This window comes from Maylandia zebra, linkage group LG15 (assembly GCF_041146795.1).
Source record: "Maylandia zebra isolate NMK-2024a linkage group LG15, Mzebra_GT3a, whole genome shotgun sequence".
Lineage (NCBI taxonomy): Eukaryota > Metazoa > Chordata > Actinopteri > Cichliformes > Cichlidae > Maylandia > Maylandia zebra.
The window spans coordinates 15,519,092-15,540,811 of NC_135181.1; the positions used below are offsets into that span (position 1 = coordinate 15,519,092).

Genomic DNA, 21,720 nt, shown 5'->3' on the forward strand with positions numbered 1-21,720 from the left:
AACATGCACATCACTAGTAAGAGAAAAGAGCAAAAACATCCATCTCTGCAGATAAGCTGTGCTGCAAATGTAAAATTAAATAGGTAAATAAAGGAGACACTGCAATAAATTCATTTTTCTCATCTCAATAATGAAGGGTCACACGATGTATATGTTGTGCACTTGTAAGTCTTTAAATTGCTTATTTAGAATAGACAAAATAAAGCCATGAGTTTTAAATTTACAGTGATTTTAATGGGCTAACAGCCAATATATGACTTTTGATTCTTTGTTGGGTTTTAAAAAAAAATGTTTATTACAAATTTAGTTTGAGGGAAACAAATGGAACATTTTCCTAATTCTAAAATTGCAAATATATTTTCCAAATCATAACAAGGAAGAAAAAAAATTCTCCAACATCTTTAAAACTGACATATGCAGCAGGCAGGAGAACCTCAAAATCAAACTCTAATCCAAACAACCTCTAATTTGGTGTTTTACCCATTTATATCTTAAGCAGTAATCAGTTGGAGGCAAACCGTAAAAGTGTTGTGGTGACAAGCAGATGCACATACAGAAATACTTTGATATATTAGAGTCTCTGAGCTCTTTGTCACACAATGCTTGAACATTTAGCCAGAGCAAAACTGATGTTTGACGACAGATAAAAATCCTTTGCACACATCAATGTCATGTTGTTTTCCCCACCCAAGTCAAAAATCTATCAAAATGTCAGATTTTTGCAGATATGTCTTTGCATCTTTATTGAAAACAGGTAAATCACATGTAGTGCAAGGCTAACTTGATGTAAAAGTCGCTGGAACACAAACTCGATTACCACCAAACTGACTTTTTAACAGTCTAACAATGTAGCTGAGTATTCTGATGAATCAGTGAAAATGTTTATCTTCCATCATGCACTGGTTAGTGAACCATATCTCTTCTGACTTAAAAGCTGCTTTCAAAACTAAGCCACGAAAGCTGGCATCTCGCAGTGTTCGCCACTGAAAATTCCATTTCATTTACTAAAAACACCACAGCGCAGCGTTCCAGAGCCCTGTCCTGATTTATTTATTCAGAGCTCAAGATTATGCACAGGGCACTGAATCAATTCCCTCTGATTACAGCATCTATCATGTGCTACATTAGTGCTCCGGAGACTATGGCGGCCCTTTTGTTACCAGGCACGACTGTGATGCTGGTACTGTTTTCGAAATCTGCGTTGGCGTCATGGCAAGATGCCGCCCCGGCGACACTCAGAGTAGTCGGATCTACTTAAAAGACAGGCATTAGTCCTTTGGCATGTATTTATACAACCGACAAACACAAATAATACAAAACTTTGACTTTCTATATGAATATGAATTACATGCATGTAATAAAAATACAAATGAGCACTCTGACAACAGAGTTCAAATTAGCCAAAGGAAAAAAAAATGCCACTGACATTATACAAAATCAATTTCTCTACATAAACTCATTAAAAACTGAATATGTCCAAATGCACAGGGGCATTAGTGAAGTGCTGCAAAGACCATGTTAATGAGTCATCAAGGCATGCAAACTCAATTTGCTCCATAAATAAGGAACATCAGTCGCTGGCAGGCATAAAGATGAGACTTTTAAAGTTGCAGTAGCCTTTCTTGCCACACAACTTCCCCCTCATTCCCCAGAAGCCCTGGCCTCCCACTTCACTGAGCACTAACTGAGCATTGTGCTTCAAAGCCATGGAAACTGAAGAGAAAAGAGAGGTTATTTGACATCTACATTACGTAACTGCATCATGGAATGCTAAACCTCTGCATAACATTGTGGCACCACGGATATTTATATGCATTCCTTAAATCAGGGCTTCTTTTCTCCGTGAAATCTATGATGTGTCCCGTTACAGCTTCCTGACACAGATCTTTTTTTAAAAAGGACCCAGGTGCATTTTCAAACCAAATATCAGCTGTAGTATCTTTTTTCACAGCTAACTCTGTTCAGAAAAGCCGTCCCTAAAGGCCTTAATCCAGTAGTTACTCCATTGTACAGGAAGTAGGACAATTACAAAGTGACATCATTTCCTTTGTTCTTTGACAAAGCACACGGACACAAAAAACAGAAGACGAGGCGATCTATGTAACCTGAAAAGTTTTTGGCATCTGCAGGGGATGAAAAGAGGCAGGGTTACATTGCAGTAGTGCAGTCAGTGGGGTTTTTATGTCCCATTACAAATATAGATGTCTTTTTATGCAAGTATTTCTTTTGCAACTTATTTATTATCAAAAGTTCATTCTGCTGCCCTTTATGTAGAATTCAACAAAATGCTCCCAACATATCAAATCTTTAGCTATTTCTCTTTCACAGAGCTCAAAATCTACGATAAATATTGAGCCAATCTAGACTAAAAACTATTAACTTCCATTATTAAAAAAAACATAAAAACAACAGTCAGACATCTGTTGAGATCAAAAATGTAAAATCCCCCCCCCCCAAAAAATCTCAAAGTGCATTTGAATTCCCACCACCGATCTAAGCTTGAAGTGGAAGACTTTGTCTTTACTGCCTACACATGTAGTAAAGACAGTCGACCTATATTAAAGGGGAAAAAATACGATAAAATGTATTAGACCACCATTTGCCACCAATTCGGTTTTGAGAATAGTTCAATCCCCTTAATTAAATTAATGAAGTAATTTAAAAGTGTTTTACTAACTTATAAACCTTACATAATTAATCAAATCACATTAAACAAATAAACTTCTACAGGTCAAGCAGAATTGATGCACTTGGACCCAAAGGAATTGAGGTTTCTCACATGATATCATGTGCACATTGGAGTTGTCCCCCATACTACATTACCAGTTGCTAGGGAAGAAAATGTACTTCCTGACTGGTTGGCAGTGGTTCCTGGAGATTGTCGGATCTCACTGGGTAAAATTTATTACAAAAAGGTGCTGCACCAAAAACCTCCTAGTGTTTGTTTTATTTGCTGGAAGACTTCCACTGTTGCCTGTATTTAACCATGTTTTCTGCATTTACATACTAACTGCTAACCCAGCAGTAGTAAGACTTGAAAAAAAAAAAGTGCAATACAAACTGCCTTTAATGAAAATTTACCACCTTTTGAAACATGTTTTCGGTCTGTGCCCCACTTGGTCAACTGGTCTGTAGAAAGCTTCCATCACTCTCCAGCAACCACTCACAACAACTCGGGTAATCCTCATTTTTGTGTCCTAACCAGTGATTGCCTGGTCTCTAGGCCTATGTGACTCGGGTTTTATTCACTTGATCCCACATTGTTATCATAATCGTGGGCGATTATGGCTCAAGATTTGGGAGTTCGCCTTGTAATTGGAAGGTTGCCGGTTCGAGCCCCGGCTTGGACAGTCTCGGTCGTTGTGTCGTTGGGCAAGACACTTCACCCGTTGCCTACTGGTGGTGGTCAGAGGGCCTGGTGGCGACAGTGTCCGGCAGCCTCGCCTCTGTCAGTGCGCCCCAGTGTGGCTGTGGCTACAATGTAGCTGCCATCACCAGTGTGTGAATGTGTGTGTGAATGGGTGGATGACTGCATGTGTAAAGTGCTTTGGGGTCCTTAGGGACTAGTAAAGCGTTATACAAATACAGGCCATTTACCATTTAATTGTCACATGTCCAAACTGATGAACAAATTAACGTCATATATTCTGCAAAACCTTAATTCATGTTCCATATATTAAATGCCTCAATGAGTGGATTTTTAACAGCGCTACAGTGTGGATTCAACATAAGTATCTCCAACCAAAATTCTGTATGCAGGAAAAAAAAAAAAGAATCTCTTGAGGATCTAAAATAGAGACTAGACAAAGCAGCTGGATTCAACAGCATCTTAATCAAACAATACAGGAGAAGTAGCAGGAGAGAAAAAACTGAGTCAGGGGAGGTGGTATGTGAAGTAGAGGGGAAACAGCAGAGGAATGAAAGACAAAGCTGTGAAAGCAGGGGTTGATCTGCCCTGCAATTTCTGAGTACTGAACTGGAAAGCAGGTGAGGTTGAACATTCAACCCACTTTCTTCCAACCCAGTTTATCTGTGAACTGTTGCCATAGCTATCGCTCCACCGCCTCCTGCACTTGGTAACCATGGAGTTCACAGGGTTATCAGACACGGGTAGAGCAGTAAAATTAAATAATCCTGAGGTTTACTTTTTAAGTCAACCAATATGCTAACCAAGAAATGCCATGCATATGGATAGAGAGATGAAGAAATCTCGATGGTTTAGGGATGTAAAGACGAACACGATTTTCCTTGCTTATATACATCTCAATTATCACAAGCTTTTAAGGCTCGACTGACATGTTCCAGCCTTTCCTGGGAATTCAAACATCTTAAGTCACTTCACTCTAATAAGTCAAGCTAATAAACGACAACAATACAAGCGTAGTGCATACTACAAATTGGTGGAAAAGCCTGTTCTTACCATGAAAACTGCGACCAGTGTTCAACATTTGTTTTTAAAAACAGATAAATGCCATCACCATTTACAGTATTATTTGCTGACGTTATATGCGTAGATGTTTTGCAATTTTGCATAATATATTTCAACCCCGTGGCATATTAGTTACATTTCCTGCCTCCTTCCTTTGCTGCATCCACTGAGTCACTGTTCATCCAAGTAAACTGATTCTGAATGGTGCATTTTTGCCTCGCATGCTTCAACGCCTCAGCATATCCAGGGCGAGCCAGCTCTGCTCTGAGTCCTACTTGACAGAGATGTCCAGACCCCAGACAGCTTCAACAATGGAGCTAGTGTCTATGGTAGTAGACCATCTCTCGCTGGGCCTGAGCGACGGCCGGGTCGATGGGAGTTCAGGTCTGTAAACGGCAGCAGCGTCTGCTCGGTGCGCTTGCACTCTTAAACTCTTAAATCACAGCATAGGTAGATCTTCTTACTGTCCCTTTTCACACGAGAGAACAGTAGCCTCACAGAAAAGATATCTGTTCTAGAGATCAAATTTCTATTTAACATAAAAGGTAGCGACATATGAGGCAAATGTATGCAAAAAAGCACTGTGTAGATTTTACAACCTAATGTAGCCAGAAGCTAAACAACAAACAAGGACACGCAGAAGGCAAGTAATTGAGGTCTAATGGCCAATGGCCTATACCATTAAAAGACAATTTTACCAAACCCTGTAAAGACAATTTGTCTAAATCGTGCCCTTTTCTGTCCTAGATCAGGGCCACATGTTGTTGTGTATGCAAATAATTTCTTGTATCTGCTTTGAATCATGGACACTACATGCACTGGGTCACCTGAAACACTGAACTGTTTATCGAAGATAAATTTAGAGAACTGCCCGTTTTAGCGTCTAGTATTTGATTGTATATCTCAGCCTGTTAGCACTGGGGTAGGCTGAAATAACATTTAAAGCAGATTAAGGCAATGACTGTGGTCTCGGCAACCCTTCTCATCCCCTCTGTCCTCATTTTTCATTTCTTCCTTGCTGCTCTTTACTTAGCGCAGTCCTCACGCCATCCATCATGCTTCCATCCTCTTCTCCTTCTCTGCATTGTCCCCTCCCTCCCTCTGCTGGCATGCCTGGGGGAATTGATCAGGTCCTCATCGCTCAGCCCAGCTGTCACTCTCGCTCCTCGTTCTCTCCGATGTCAGACCATCGGGCTGGCGCGTGTCACCGTCTCCAGAGGAGCACTGGCTTCACGCCTGAGGTGACAAGCAGCTGCAGAGAGGGTGGAGCCAGACAGACCGAGCAACTTGACCTCGTGCTCACCTCTCATTAATGCTACTGGGCGATTGGTAGGCTGGCACGCTGCCTGTCACTCAAATTGCACAGGAGTGGCCTGAATAACCGAATTGCTGTACTCGATCGGTAGGCCAGCCAGGTGATACTAATTTGAACCTAAGTGCTGATTGATTAATTTTATATAACAATTCCATTTCAGAAATGAAGAGTTCAGCAAAACTTTGTAAAAAGCGTGCAGAGAAAAGGTTGTAGAACTGAGCATTTTTTGTCATCTCAGCGACTTTCCTAATTTGTGATCAAGAAAATCAATATCCCGTGCAAACTGCTGCCGCTTCACTCTCTATTACAAAGAGAATGAGACAATGTAAACAAGATCCCTTCAGGTATATAATTAATGCACCACAATGCCTGATAATACATAACACATCTATCAAGTTCTGCTGCGGTGCGATGACAGTAACCGAGTTAAATTCTACTCTGAACTATACATCAGTGTCAGTGCAGTGGGTTTCTATTCAGCAAAATGTGCAATAACGCCGGTTTTATGGGTTTGAGGCCACTCGTGAAAAATGAGCGCACTAATGTGATAGTTAGGTACTTTAAAAGGATTGGCTCAGGTTCTTGTACAAGATTCAGAGATTCATGTTCTCGGACCAAATCTGCAGAACGTGTAAAACTGCGAATTGGGTTAGGCACGCGTTCCGCTAGTCGATCAGTGAGCTAGTGACTTGTTACATAGTCAGTCATTCTGTGACAACCTGCGGGATAGAGTCTGGCTCCGTGCCATACCCCTGTCAGCAGTTTGGTAGGAGAATGAGGCAGAGGAGAAGGAGGACGAGGAGGGAGGGTTGTAGGTGAAGGAGGAGTGAAACGAGGAACAAGAGGAGGCAATGAACAGAGAAGTAAGAGGCTGTGGCAGGGATGACGGGCAGCTCACTAACAGCCTTTTTGCGTCTATTAGAGCTCTCATATAGGGATAAGAGAGAGACGGCGGGGTGAGGTGCTGGAGTTCTCTCTTGGACCTGTATCTGACTATTACGCAGACGCACACAAGCACACACATGCACAAAGAGACAACGACGTGAACAAGACAAACCAACCGCTGTTACTGTCGATAGCTCATAAAGCTTGACCTCAGAAAGCCCGTTGCCCGCTTTTGGCTTGCTGTGCTGGATACTTAGCAGAAGCTTAGAGGGACTTGTGAAGGCCCTGTAGCAGTGCCCCAGTAAACAACTGCGGAGGCCTCAGTCCCAGATCAACAACCGAACTCAATAACAAGCAACAAGCGTGCAGTGTGCCGGGGACCCATCTGGACATTGGCCGACTGAAAGCTGCACTTGTTTTTTATGCCATGAATTCCACCTTTGTTTTAAAGCCAATTTTGAATAATTACAAAAGCAAGGGATTTAATCAGGGACCAGCTGTCTGAAGCAATGTGCACGCGTGTGTTTGTGTACACCGATGAGGGCCCCGCATCAAAGTGAATCGGAATATCACAGAGGAGCAGCAATGGCAACATCTGAAGTTCCCTATTAATATGGCACACACTGGATCGCGCTACCACTTCCCGCCCACATGCATGCGCAGTCACAGGCACCCATGCACAGGCGTAGACTTTATGTGTGCATAGAAACATCGGCGGCATGCGGCGATAAGAGCAGAACCATCTGTCTCTCTATTACACATAGAGTGAATGTGCGAAAGACGCTGTGTGGTTAATGGGCTCGTACAATGTGCTATTGTCTTCCAAAATGACACAACAAAATCTGCTGAGGTGTGCGACAGACCATCCATCTGTCTGTCACAGGCAGCATCTGCAACACCCGTGGTGAGCTTTGAAACTGAACACTGATCAGCTGATAAAACCCAACTCAAGCATTTTAACTTTAAGCCAGACGCAAGATGCCGATTTAGACAGATGCTGCTTAAAGTTCCATAAATTGTTAAGAAACAATCATTTCATTGCCACATTCATTCATTTGGAAAACTACTGATTGGGCCACCAGGAATCTAGACTGTGTGCTCATTGCTGGACAGGAGGAAGGAAGCATTGCACAACAGAACTTTTATCAACTCAAAAGTTTACGTAAGAGGCAAAGCAAGAGATGCAATACATCTGATCTCTAGATTTAGTAGTAACAAAACTCTGGGAATAGATCCATATTAATAAAAACTTTAAAAAAACCTACAAATACAGATCAAAATGACAAACTCTACCCTAGCTTTGCTTTGATACTACAGAACATCTTCAGAAAAGGAAAAAGAAGACGGTGGATAATAATTCAATCAAGAAAGACACAACCAGTACTCATGTGCAAGTAAAGGGACTTAAACTGAAAAGAAATATTAACGGTTAATTGTAGCATGCGAGTAAGTAAACATGCAGTTTACCTGAGCGATTCGGCCATGCGCCGCAGGTCCTCGTTCTGCTGCTTGAGTCGCTCCAACTTGGCCAAGATCTTGGAGAGCTCCCGGCTGGACCGCTCCGGATGCTCGCTGTCCCTCACCAAGTGACCACCAATGTAGAAGAGGAGTGTTCCCCAGGCCAAAAGCACCAGGGTAATCCAACGCCATGAACCCGCCCAGGGCCGCATGTTTCAGCAACGCGACCCAAAAATGCCTCTAGGTGTGCCTGTACACCCACCGACCCGCCGGCCTCCCAGCCGGATGCGCACACGCACTTTGTGCTCTGTCACCACAAATGCCACAGTGGCATTGACATCTCGGCAGGTATGGGAAATGACAGATGGGAAATGTGTCTGTTTATGACCAAGGAGTGTTTGGTAAAAATACAGTGGGTGCTTCTCCGCCAATAAACCAGCCTCTCCTCTGTGCTAAAGCATGATTGGCTAATATGCTCAAAAGTCTGAGTTTTCACAGCCTGATTGGTATCTTCTCTCCTCCACCCAGATCCCTGTTGACAAGGTCGTCCAACACCACCTTTCTGTGTCCTTCCACTCCCACAGGATATGTTTTATTCAAGTTGCATCCTGTAGAATAAAAGAAAGACACTGGACTTAGTTAAACTTGTTGCACAAAGTTTTGATTTGCAAATACATTCTGTGCTTAATAGGGAAACAGAAGCAAATTACAGCCACTGAATAGTTTGCCAAGTAGGTCAACTTGGCAGAAGTATTCCTGAAGAGGAGAAGCGGAGAGCAAAGCATCCAACAGAAGAGTGCAATACAGAAACAGTGTGGAACAGGTCAGACAAACAGACTGGCAGACAGACAGCCAAGATGCTGCTGACTAGTCCTGACATAACCCTGTCTCAGCAGCCTACAGGATTGATCAGTGTGACACTGCAATTTGCATATACGTAGCGATGTGCAATCCCTGAGCTATGCTGCACTGCTGTCGAGGCAGGACAGGGACGCACACATATTCCAGTCTGTCAACAGTCACTTCCTCAACATGCACGAAGTCGACACACAGAAGCCTCTATGCGAAGACATTTTTATTTCACGAACCGGACACAACCACTAATTCACCTACAACCGCCCTTCAAACACGCTCTTCCTCGATCTTAGTTAAAGCACAACTAAATCCGACATTTAACTATTTATTTTTGTGTGGAAGACTATTATTTTTTATTTTTTTGCGGAAGACTGACCATTCTTCTTCCCAAGTGTCCCCCTGCCATCCTGGTAGCCTTGGTGACAGAATACAACACTGCCAAGGTGATACAGTGAGTTAATAGGGCAGAGAAAAAAAAAAAATCCCTGGATCATCACTTCCCTTCATTCTCAAAGCAGCGGGGGAGATTTTGATGGACGCGCGCCGGGTTTATGAAGCAACCTTCGCTGTCAACTCCCCAACAAAGCCCTGCCACGCAACAGAGACTAGTCCTGTGATGGGATGAAGACTGGCAGATACGCGTGCGTGTACAGTTCATCCAAGTGAATGTGTGTGTACGCTAACATCTCTGACTGTACTGAGTGTGCTGGAGTAATGCCAAGCATCTTAGTCTTTATGTGAGCGGAGCTGGTGGGATGGGGTTGATTGACAACGTCACGATGTCTCTGGTGTTTCTTGTTCTGAGCTTTTCAAGATAGAAGAAAACGTTCCTGCTGGAGTTCGCCTGGCAGCATGGAAGTAGGTTAAGAGTAACTAACCATGTATGCCATAGCAGCATAGCTGATATGTAGGCCACTAATGGTGCCATGTTGCAGTGCTATAGAAGCTGTTCATGCTTCAGTGGCGCAAACTGCCCAGAATGCAACAGCTGAGATCTCTGAAACAACGAGCTGCAAACAATTCATCTTCATTCCTCACCAAATGATGTGGGATTATTAAAATCTGAGCAGACATTCCTTCTTTGCCGGTGCTCCTTTTGTGACTAACCTGGGCTGACACAAGGGTGGCTCTCCTTTATGCATGCGGCACACAGATTTGCTGAGCTGTGTTTTATTATGGAAAATAAGAGGTGCGAGAGGATAGCACTCCACCAGCTAATGCACGACTGGGACTTTACTAAAAGCCAGGCTGCATAAACCCTTGTCACTGTGTTTGAGGGAATATAATGAGGTTCGTGTGCAGCAGACTAAAACTGATAAATGCGAAACTGCCGGATGAGACAGGCAACTGCTGCCAAATCGGATATGAGAAAATTCTGAGATAAAATTTCTAGCTATTGGTTCTACTTATACAAAAAAGAGTTAAGCTGAGCTAGTAATATTTTAACCGGTATAATAAGAGAACTTTGGGGAAATTAACATAAGGAAATGGGCTTACTGGGACACCAACTAGTGAACTGGTATCAGTCAAGATAATGAAACGCTAAAAAAGGACAAAATACACATATACACACACACAATAAATTAAAAAAAAAAGATTAAATTCATCTTCATGACAATCACTAACAGCACTTCAAAAAACAGCTGTATAAGCTATTCTGTGGCTCTGGATGAAGCCCTCTGAAGTCTGAGAGGTCACCAGTACTGGCTTGAGCCAGGCATCAAAAATATTTGACAGAGAAAGTGTGATATAAAGTGGAGACTTCACAGAAAAGGTTATTCATCAGCAGGGACTGGCAAATGAAGAGAATACCGCGTTGAATTATGGGGAACAGACCTATCCCTAAATCGTCACTCGTACTAGACAAACTAAGTCTGAAAACGTTATGCTGTGCAAGTCCTCTTTATCACTTTAAGCTACTTTCGGCTGCCCCCTTATTCAGAAGGGGGTTGTCACATGATTTGGTGGATTTCCACACTGGATGCCTTTCTTGATGCAGCTCCAAAAGGGATTTCTGTCTCCTCTTGGGATCAAATAGAAAATCTTGTCCTTGTTCTCTCATAGGATGACAGACAAGGAGCACCTTTGATGGGTCACCAGTCTACTGCACGGCCGTGTAGTGTACACGGTATATCATATATGAAAACCAAGCACAATAATCTTCTGCACTAATGACTAAAGTTAGTAATGGAAAGCCACAAAGTCAAGCTCAGCCACTTTACTGGCAGATCAGCCCATGGCTCATTTATTCTTCTTGGCAATCTCAGATATGCTGCATGATTTAACAGCTTGTCTCTCACTCCATATCTGCAAGCTGCTTTGCAACCCACCTCAGTGTGAGCTCCACTTTTTCGTGAGCTAATATCCATTCACTTATGGGCTAGATCTCAGTATGTCAATGAGGTTATTAAGCTCTCTAAATGCTGAAAGTGAGAAAAATCAGCCATGTCACTGAGTACACAAGGTGTCTAGATGTTAAATAACACAACCTTGGATCAACCACTTGCAGTTAAACCAAAAAAACAAAACAAACAACATAAAATAGAAATACTCATTAAGAGGTTGAAAACCTAAAGGATTATTGGTTAATTCTATCTCCTTATATTAAATCCATCTTTACTAACTGCACATTATGACAATTATCAAATCCTGTCAATGTCTCCATAAAATGAATGAGGAAGGTTTAACAAATCCTTTTCATTGTGCCTTACAGCTTAGCCTTGGCTGTGATGAAATGTCAAAGGAAAAGAGAATCACATACAATGACTCTTCTAATTAAATGAATGAGGAGACATCTATTCAATATGCAGAATGTGGCCTGATTAAAGAGAAAATGTTTTCTACTATGATACTTTTGATATAATTTATTCCACTGATGAAGATCTGTCAGTGAAATATGTTACTAGAAATATAGCTGATTCGAGCCAAGCACTGAAGATTTTTGCATTTTTGCAAACCTCTCACATCTGCCCTTGAGTCAAATGGGGGGTACATAAATAATGGAAATTATAATAGTCAGTTAAATAAATGAAAGTTCCCCACTGTGGCACAATCATTTTTAAGCTGGACTGGTTGACAGACATGCTGACAATGAGATTTTAGAGAAGTTGGCCATTTCGTGCCTCTTCTTTGTTCCGCTTCCTTCCCCCAAACCCCTCCTCCTTATCCCACCAAGTACAGTAGAACCCCCCCCCCCCCGAGTTGTCAGGTTTTAGCAACTACAGACAAAATGAAATACGTGACTGCTTCGGCCTGAATGTGAAGTCCTACAATTTTATGAGTGGAAGGAATAAGTGCTGCTCATAAACAGAACCTTGGTCTGCGCCACCTACACGCTCCAAATCTTCCTTGTGACCTTGGGTTTCAAACATGATCATTCTCTCACTATGCCCTTCACGGTCAAGGCTGGTGTGGTACATGTGGCACTGCAGGGTGGACTGTCAGACCTGTCACAAATTGTCACTGTGCTGTGGCAACATAAAGAAGCCCGAGGGGTCAGCAGAGTTGACCCGTTTTCACTCCTGCTGGTGATTCTTCCGAGTGACTAAGGCTGCAGCAGAGGTTATCTCTTATCAACGGCCTCCGGTCTCCAGACAATAAGCGCCGGGATGAGGTCCACTACTGAATTATGCATGCGGCTCTGCTAAGGACGGCTTCTATTACGCCAACACAACCACTCTACTTTGAGGACAACTCTAAGAGAGTCACCTATACGGCTATAGATAGTAACTTATCGTTTTGTTGGCGGAGGAGATGCATTGGTGTGTGTTGCTAGGGCAACCCTGAGGAGGACATATAGCAGATTGTGTTTGTGCCGTGGTTTATAGCGCGGTGGCAGGGAGATATGATGCATGTGTCTAGAAAACAGACAGGTAGAAGAGGATAAGGAACAAATGCAGAGCAGCAGTGAAAGAATGCCGATGGGGGGAAAAAAATGAAAGTGGAAAAGCCATTTACACATTCATAGCTCTGATGCAGAAATATCTCTTTGACAGATGAATCTAAATGTGACCTATGATTGAAAAGAAGATGTATTTTCTGCTGATACTGTCAACGTATTCAACAGAACTGTGAATTTTCCATCCCAGCATATCGCCGGTTGGAGACACGCGATTCTCCATATCAGCTTACGAGCACAAAGCAGGGGGCATTCTTGCTGGTGTTTGGACGGCACAGATGTAGCAGCACTGGCGTCAATTTTTAACCATTATTTATCCTCCAGCAAGTGAACAAGCTGTTGTTGGAGAAGCAGCCTTTTAAAAAATAAATAAAGAAAAGCACAAAGCTGCACTGGTTTCTTATGGTTTCCTTCCAAACGCTGTAGAGCAGCCTTTCTGATTATTTTGTCAGCTGGTGTTGAGGTGTAGTCCAGCGACCTTTGATTCCTTAGGCTTCCTGTTTACATGGGAAGGACGATATATGTAGTGAAGTCGTAGGGTTGACACATTTTAAGTATTGTATAAATACATCAAATGTAAAATGAGTAAAAGAATCAGGGAATGGTATTTATCAGACTACCATTAATGTCTGCTAATATCACAGTGCCAAACAATGACATTTATCTTTGGCTGGTGCTTATCCAGGAATTATTCAGTGTGCTCACAACCCTGCTCTGTCATTAGAACAGACTGTGTCCCTTGTTCTTCATTCTCAAAGTGGGAGATAAAACCCTTGGTGTCTCAATGTCAGACTTGAGAGAGTAACAAGAGCTTCACCCACCATTCCATTCAACATGCAAACTTATTTAAAAGGAACTCTAACTACCATCCAAACTGTTATTTAAAAAACATTATCGGGCCAGAATTTTAAAAACTGGTGCCTTCCTACTTAAAAAAGGATCCAAAATGAAACAGCAACAGTTGAAATAGCATGGTTCAGGATTATGAATAACATACAATCCAGTCGTTAAGTCTGACGTCACTAGCCGCGTCTGGGCCTAAACTCCGCTGCAGGTCCATATATCAAACGATCACTATGGCATTACTGAGAGTTGAAAAACTGTCTAAAGTCTTTCATCTTTAATAAAATGATCAGCGTTCTGCTCTACCAGGTGTAACAATTGAGTTTAACATCCAGGCATCCATGAAAACGGAATTTATGACATTTAACGGAGTTAGAAGTTAGCAGGGAGTTAGCTCGCTAGCTTCTATCTAAATACAATATAGCGTGTCCTGACTGCGGGGTTTTGGAAACAAATTAAAAGGTACAGCTCTGTTATCACTTCCAGCATAAATGAAGACAGAAAACTAAACAGCAGTGACGTTTGTAGGGTTACTGAAGTTTGGCTAGCTGGTATATAATGATGTGCTACGTGACCGCTAGCGACACAGCTATGTTAGCATAATATAAACAAGCTAACATTTTTTCCACTCGATAAAAGTTAACGTGAGTGTTCTTGGTGGTCAGGAACAAATGTAATCGCATGGCAGGATGCTGTAAAAGGACCAAACTTCAGCCAGGAGAACAACTGAGATAATCCATCCACAATACGAGGTTAGTCATTTATATACTGCTGCATGGGCTGGGCTGTAGTTACATCCTAAGGTTTTAAAAACTGAGCTTAAATAAATGATTAGCGGTAATAAAAGCCGAGGGAGGTCAACAGTGATCACTGACTGTTTTAGGAGCTTTTTGAGATTAAATAGAAGAAAATACAAAACATTAAACATGTTAACAACACAAGAGCCATATTAAACGCAGACTACTTTAGGCCCAGAAGTAGGATTCGTCACGTGATCACTTAACGACTGGATAGAGTATCCTAACCTGAAATGTTTGTCCTCCTGTTTTCAGCCATTTGCAACTAAATATTGAGATTGAATTTTGAGTGTGACTTTTTTTCCCCCCGCCAGTATGAATATCAGCAAATGTATGAGTCATTCAACGCCATAGTGCTCCCACTCGTTTCTCTGCTGGCTCAGAGCCAGGATACGGAGACACCCTTAGCTTTTTGGGGTGCCCCTTGTGTTTCATATGCATGCGTGTGACTCTGAGTGGGTGTGTGGGAGTCGCACGGCTTAGTACAGCCGACTGCACACGCAGACACACACCTCCACACAGAGGAGAGCGGTGAATATTTCATGAGCTGCTGTTTACTTTACAACATTTCTAAGCAGAATGTGCAGGAGTCCATTAACTTAAGCTAAAAGGCTTGGCGTGGGGAAAGAGGAGAATAACGGCTAGATGGTGAACTGGCAAGATGAAAGGGCATGATGTGCAAATGAATGTAATGCATTTTATATACATGAAAAGCCCATAGCTAATGCATTATACACTGAGATCATTTCAACACAGAGTTTAATTTCTGCAGTTGCATGCAGGAAACACGGTAGCTTTAAAAAAGAAAAAGAAAAAAAAGGGGGGGGGGGGGGGGGGGTGCTGGCAGCAAACCAATGCATTTATGCACGTAGATCTGGTCAAGAAAACCTGCTTAAGTTCAAACAAAGTATTGGAATGGGAAGAAAGGTGATTTATATGATTTTCAGCGTGGCAGACAGGTGGTCTGAGTATTTCAAAACATTTTTTTGCTCTATAGAAATAGAAAATGGTTAGAAAACGACATGATATCCAATGAGTGGCAGTTCTCTGGATGATGTCAGTAGTCAGGAAATGGCCACGATTTTTCTAATTGATACGAAGGTGACAGTAACTCATACAGCCACTTATTACAACAAAAAGCTAAAAGCACAACGACAAAATAAAGTCTTCGCAGGAATAATCTATGGTGGACCTGAAGTCATAAAACATTGCGCAAGTAAAGCCGTAATGGATGAGATATACAAGTGCGGCTCTTGCTGCACCACTTATTACAACAATGGTGTGGAGAAGATCATTTCTGAATTTGAACCCCGAAACAGATGGGCTCCAACAGCAGAAGACCACACCACCCAGTGTGGTACTCCTTTCAGTTAAGAATTGGAAACTGACGGGTCCCACTAACAACAGAAAATTGCAAAAACAAAAAAACCCAAAAAACATTGTGCGGTCTGATAAATCTTGATATCTACTGTGAAGTTCAGGCCAAAAATTGGTGTAAAAACATGAAAACATTGCCCCGTCTGCCTTGTATCAACAGTTCAGGTGATGGTGTATTGGTGTCCTTGGCACACTTTGGACCCTCTGGTACCAACTGAGCATTGTTTACACACCGCAGCCTATCTGAATATTGTTGTTGACAATGCCTATCCCCTTATGACCACAGTGTACCCATCTTGCGATGACTGCTTTAAGCAAGACGGCACACCATGTCACAAAGCTCGGATCATCTAAAAGTGGTTTCCTGAACATGACAGTGTGTTCCCTGTACTCAAATGGCATCCACAGTCACCAGATCTCCGTGCAAACGTGCACTTTAGGTATGTGGTGGGACAGATGATTTGTATCATGGATATGAAGCCAACAAATCTAAGGCAACTATGTGATGCTATCACGGGAATATGTATCAAAATCTCTGAGGAATGTTTCCAACAGCTTGTTGAATCTGTGCCATGAAGAATTAATGCAGTTCTGAAGGCAAATAGGGGGATCCAACCCAGTATCACCAAGGTGGACTGAATAAAGCAGCTGGTAAGTGTGCTTGGGAGATTATCAAGATATACTGAAATATCTGAACAAGAAGTATTTCATATAATTTAATATTTTAGTTTTATAAAATTTTATAATACAATATAACATCTACTATCCAGCCACCTATCATATGACAGGTTTGATTTATGATCTCTGATGTCTTAGAGATAACAGTACAGTAACATCATAGAACCAAGGGTCACCAAATACAATGACTCCATACAAAATCTGGGTGAAAAAAAGAAAATAAAAAATTGTCTTCTGCCATTTACCACTCTCCAGTTTGTTATTTTGCTGGCCAAGATGCTGATTATCAAGGCTTAAATTCAAACTGGGCATAGCAAGCAACTGCGCTACAGGGTGGATATTATTTACTTTATTGTTGCCAAGTATTTTTGCTGGAACATATGTTAATGTCTAGTTTGAGGAGCTTTATACTTTTAGTTTATAGTGACGCATAGTGTATCATCTTCTTAAACAGGTCTCACGGGAGTAAAGATTCGGTCTAAACTTTGTGAACACAAAGCAAATAACAAGCATTACTAAAACCAGACCAACTTAATTTGTTTAATCAAAAAGGCTGAAAGCACAAAGACGAAATAATAAAGTCTTCACAGGAATAATGTATGGTGGACCTGAAGCCATAAAACATTGCCTAAGTGGCTGAGATATATAAGTACAGCTCTTGCTACACCTGTTGGTGATTATAGTTCCCCACTGCCAGCATCCAAAAAACACCACCTCACCGTTAAACTCATTCATTACAGTTACAGCATGCTAATAGCATAGAATGGAAACCCTAATGGTTGATGCGTATGCGTAAAAACATTCTAGTTTTTTTACATTTCCAGGTTACTGGAAAGAGCCCAATTCTTGAGAGTGTTGTAAATGTGACTGCATACATTCACACTTGAGCCACATTGACAGTAATTTGCAAATTTGTATGGGATATTAGGTCCAGGGTGCTTATTCAGGCAGTTGACTCCAAGTCTAAACTACTAAGTCCACGGGTTTAAAACAGGTTTTTACAAACCAAACCAAACCATATATCCTTTAGATATAAACACTATATGACACAAAACCAACATGGAACACAGCATATGTCTGAAAGGGGCTTTGATGATAACTTGGAGGCAGCAAGACCACTTCTGGCAGCCCACTTCATTGCAAGTTTGGGATTAAATCTCAGAGAAGTGGCTAAATGTCTCAGAGAAGTTCTAGCCACACAACCACTGAGCCCACTGCAGCTTGGCATTCAGTATCAGAGCTCAGCACACAGCCTCTCCTTCAAGGTTATCTCTATGGAGAATTCGCTGACAGCAGGATACACGAGCACACGCATTCACACATGCACAGGTGCTCACATAGTGACAAAAGATAGGTACCCACAAACATGACTTCTCAAACACCCACACCCCATGCCCTCATGGGGTGTGGGTGGGCTAAGGCTTGTTTATGCCAGAGGTTTATACAAACAGGCTTTTAATTGGGACACAGGGACATATGATTAGCCGTAAAAATCCACCAATCAGTCCTGTGTTTTATGACGTTTTATGCCCAAATGAAACTGGGCGGGTGCTCTGCCTGCCAACCCAATCTGTCTCCTGACGACTGAAGGTGGATCTCGGGGTCCAGACGTGGTCAAGGACATGATTGTAAATTCAACATTTCAGTGAGGGTGATGAACTGGCTTTGCAGCATTGCATTTGTGAATATGTCTGAGAGAAGGCGAGGATAGAGCAAGTATCAATGCCACTCATGCAGCTATATACATCATGGTTGGTGCATAAAGGGCATTAAGTTTCAGTGTGTGTGTTTATTAGGGGAAACTACAAATGGATTGTTTACTTTATGAATACCACAATTAAGTGGTTTGCATAATGACCATCATTATTTATGAGCAGCAAAAAAAGCACAAGCTCAAGGTCTGTGCTTTACCTCCACCATGATCTATACTGCTGCCGGTACCCACACACACAGCTACTGTCCGTTCTAGTTTCTGTTACTCATAATGAGTCCCAATGACGGCTGACCTTTCACAGCCTGGGGTGCCGGGGACGAGCTAAAGTGATGGGGGCAGTGAGGGAGGGTGGCTGAGCCTGCAGTGACCCCATATAGAGGGTGCCAACCTTCATTCGGTCACTTCAAAGTGGTCTAATGAGTGGCAGAATACACAGGAGAAAGGCGAGTGGAGAGGGGAAAAAAAAACAAAAAACTGGGGATAATAGAAGAAAATCTTTGGCCAGAGAGGAAAGGTGAGAAGGAGGAATAAAGAGGACACAGAGAGCGACAGTGAGTGCATAGCTACAGTTACACTGTCCTCAACTGCCTGATTTTTATCATCGGAATATGCAGCGATGCATAATATGATATGTCCGTATCTACCAGATATGGATTTTTTCCCAGAATACAATCATACCTTTGGAATGAGACAGGGTGGACAGGCTCGCACTCTGGGCCATTTCTTATAACTTGCCATCAAGTCACAATTAAATTGATAGTTGAAAAAAAGGTGTTTTAAAAGTGCTCTAAAAGGAGGACTTCAGTTATACACTCTTAACAGTCTTTCTGATCTGCTACCAGAAGAAAAAAAGAAAAGAAAGACAAAATCATGATGAAATGACCTTATGTGTGACCAGCCCACGTAACAAGACCTGGAAGAAAGTAAAGGGAGAAAATAAGAAATGTCACTGCAGCGAGAACAGACAGAGGAAGAAGGTGTTTGAGGTTGGAAATCAGTGGTTAAGGGACACCAGCCACAGGGGGGAGAGGGAGAGAAAAATTGTTCTGGTCTTCTATTGCAATCTTCCAATAAAAACCTAGATTGACGAGAACAGGGTCCTCGGCGGTCTCTTGTGCGATAAGTTACATTTTCAACACAATAAGCAGCGCGCCCAACCGCTGCACATTTCCTACCTCACTCATCCTCTGCAACAGAATTTACAGTCAGTGGTTAACTCCCATTATATATATGGCTCAGGGCAAATGTGGTTCCCCCTTCCACAAGCCAAAGTGCCCTTTTCTGAAGCCAAGGCTTGAATGATAAAGCAAGAAAACGAAGAGCTTTGGCTAAAAAAAATAAAAAATAAATTTAAAAAAAGACAGCGAGATCTAGGCAACAACAGATGAGGAATACTGAGAATAAAGAAGAGGGAAAGTAAACAGCACAAGAATGCCCAGACAGCAAGAACACCAAGATTTAAAGAAAAAAAAAAAATAGTTGTATTGAAAGACAAAGAGGGAAAATAAAAATGAGTGTGGTACGAAAAGAGGAATCCATGGAGGTGGTAATCAGAAGAAAGATGGCGGTGGTAGACTCAAGACAGAGGGAGAGATGAAAAATGTTCCCCGAGGGGCCCGAGTCCTGACTAATACAGAGAAGAAGTTCTATAAACAGCAGTAACACATAGCTCCCACAGATTCATCGCTCTCCGCTACATTACCTCCATCCTCTCGTCTTCACCTCTTAGCTACTTTGCTCTTTGACCTTAAATCCTCTACAATGCAAAAAAGACATATCACCAGTAACATGTGACATGCTTATATAGCAAAGTTTACCTTTTAAATTCAGGCATTTAGCCTAGAAAAAAAAAAGAAGAACTTCATAGCTTATTATAGTCTCCTGTCTTCCCTTTAAAACAAAAGACTTTATTATGAAGTCTGGACTGGAATCCACTTTAAATAGTCCTGCATTAGAGATTTATGGATTTTAATAAAGGATGGGTCACGCAACTATTTCTCGTCTTAAAATATTCTTCTTTCTGTTGTTTTTACCAGTGCCTGGTGGTACAACTGCCAGAAGGTGGCAACAATGTAAATAGATGATACCAACCACTTTCAAATAAAAAAAATATATACAGACCCCCAAAAATAACGAGGTGGTTCTATAAATTGGTGTCCTGGGTGTTCTGTGTGAAGTTAGGTTAATTAGGAAATTAGGTGCTAACCACCTTGATCCAGGACACACTCTCGATTCTAAAGTTCTGTTTCTGAGTTTAAAAAAGTTCGAATTATTTCTGATACGTTGCTAAACACCATGCTATTAAAGAAGAAAAACAAAACAAAACAAAAAGCACTGAACATGAACAGGTCTCTCTGCTTGCGGGTGTGTTTGTGTGGAAGGGACAGGATTGAAACGCCCTTCCCTAAATTTATTACACCGTATCTGTCAGATATTCAAACTGAATAGTCAGGACTTCACCCTCCGTGTTCGCTTTCCGAGTTTCTCACAGCTTCGATGGTTGCCTGCTGCTCTCCAAAGACACGCATGTGAGATGAAATGAAAATTCAAATTTGCCAACAACTGCATGAATCGGCCTGTCTGGATCGGCCCTGTGATGGACTGGAAGCCAGCATGAATAAATGCTAAAGCAGACTCCAAAATTAATAATTGACAAGCTGAGATCGGGTGTTTTTGTGACTTACCCCTGCCTGACTGCTTCTTTGCAGGTGTGCTACTGTCCCCCTTTCAACTGCCCGCTTCACTCCCTTTTGCTTTATTCTGTTCGCTGGTTTCCTTTTAACTCCATTTCCTCTTCCTCATCTTTACAGATTTTTGTTAGAGCTTGACATTTAAACCCAAACCAAGCGGGACCTGCCTGGAGCAGACTTGGGTAAGCTTACACTGAGTTTTCCCATTTAATTGCTTGGCTTTGGGCGAGGGTTGTTTGAAAATGTTAAAGTACTCTTACCCTCTTTTAATGACGAGAAAATACTTAGCAGTGTTTGGATTGAGAGGTTTTGGATATTAACGAGTTCGGCTGTTGATTAGGCAGGAATTTGTAGAATCTGTGACACGCGGAGAACAATTTTTTAAGTGAATATCTGATTTTTGCACGTTGCAGCCTATGTTTAACATCACTCTGTCCTTCTGCTTCCATGTTTTTTTTAAGCTTCTTGCCTTTTTTGTGTCCTTTCACCGCAGTGGCACGCATGTGTCACCACACAAGCCATATTGACAGAGCTCCTCGTCTCCGTCAGGTTGCGTTTTCTGCTTCGGGTCCGTACTCGTTCGTCCGCCTCACTTCTCCTCTGTCTCTTCCACTCGGGCTCTACGTCTGGCACTGTGTTTGTCTGCTTTGCCCATCAGCTTCCGCTCGGATGCTCCTTCTACTTGATGTGAGTTGTTTGTAGGTCTTTTGTACTTAAATGTATAGACTGTGTAACAGTTTCCATGTGTGGACCATAAGTGGAAGGTCTGTGCGATTTATAG

The 21,720-nt window shown here is 42.0% G+C and overlaps 1 protein-coding gene across 1 annotated transcript in view; it reads right to left on the reverse strand.

Moving 5' to 3' along the window:
• fut8b (fucosyltransferase 8b (alpha (1,6) fucosyltransferase)) overlaps nucleotides 1–21,720 on the reverse strand; it is a 99,211-nt gene that overhangs the window by 40,830 nt on the left and 36,661 nt on the right. Inside the window, exon 2 of the mRNA XM_004550460.5 lies at nucleotides 8,097–8,695. Coding sequence (XP_004550517.1) covers nucleotides 8,097–8,299 — 203 coding nt within the window. The 5' untranslated portion in view covers nucleotides 8,300–8,695. The remainder of the gene's footprint in view (nucleotides 1–8,096; nucleotides 8,696–21,720) is intronic.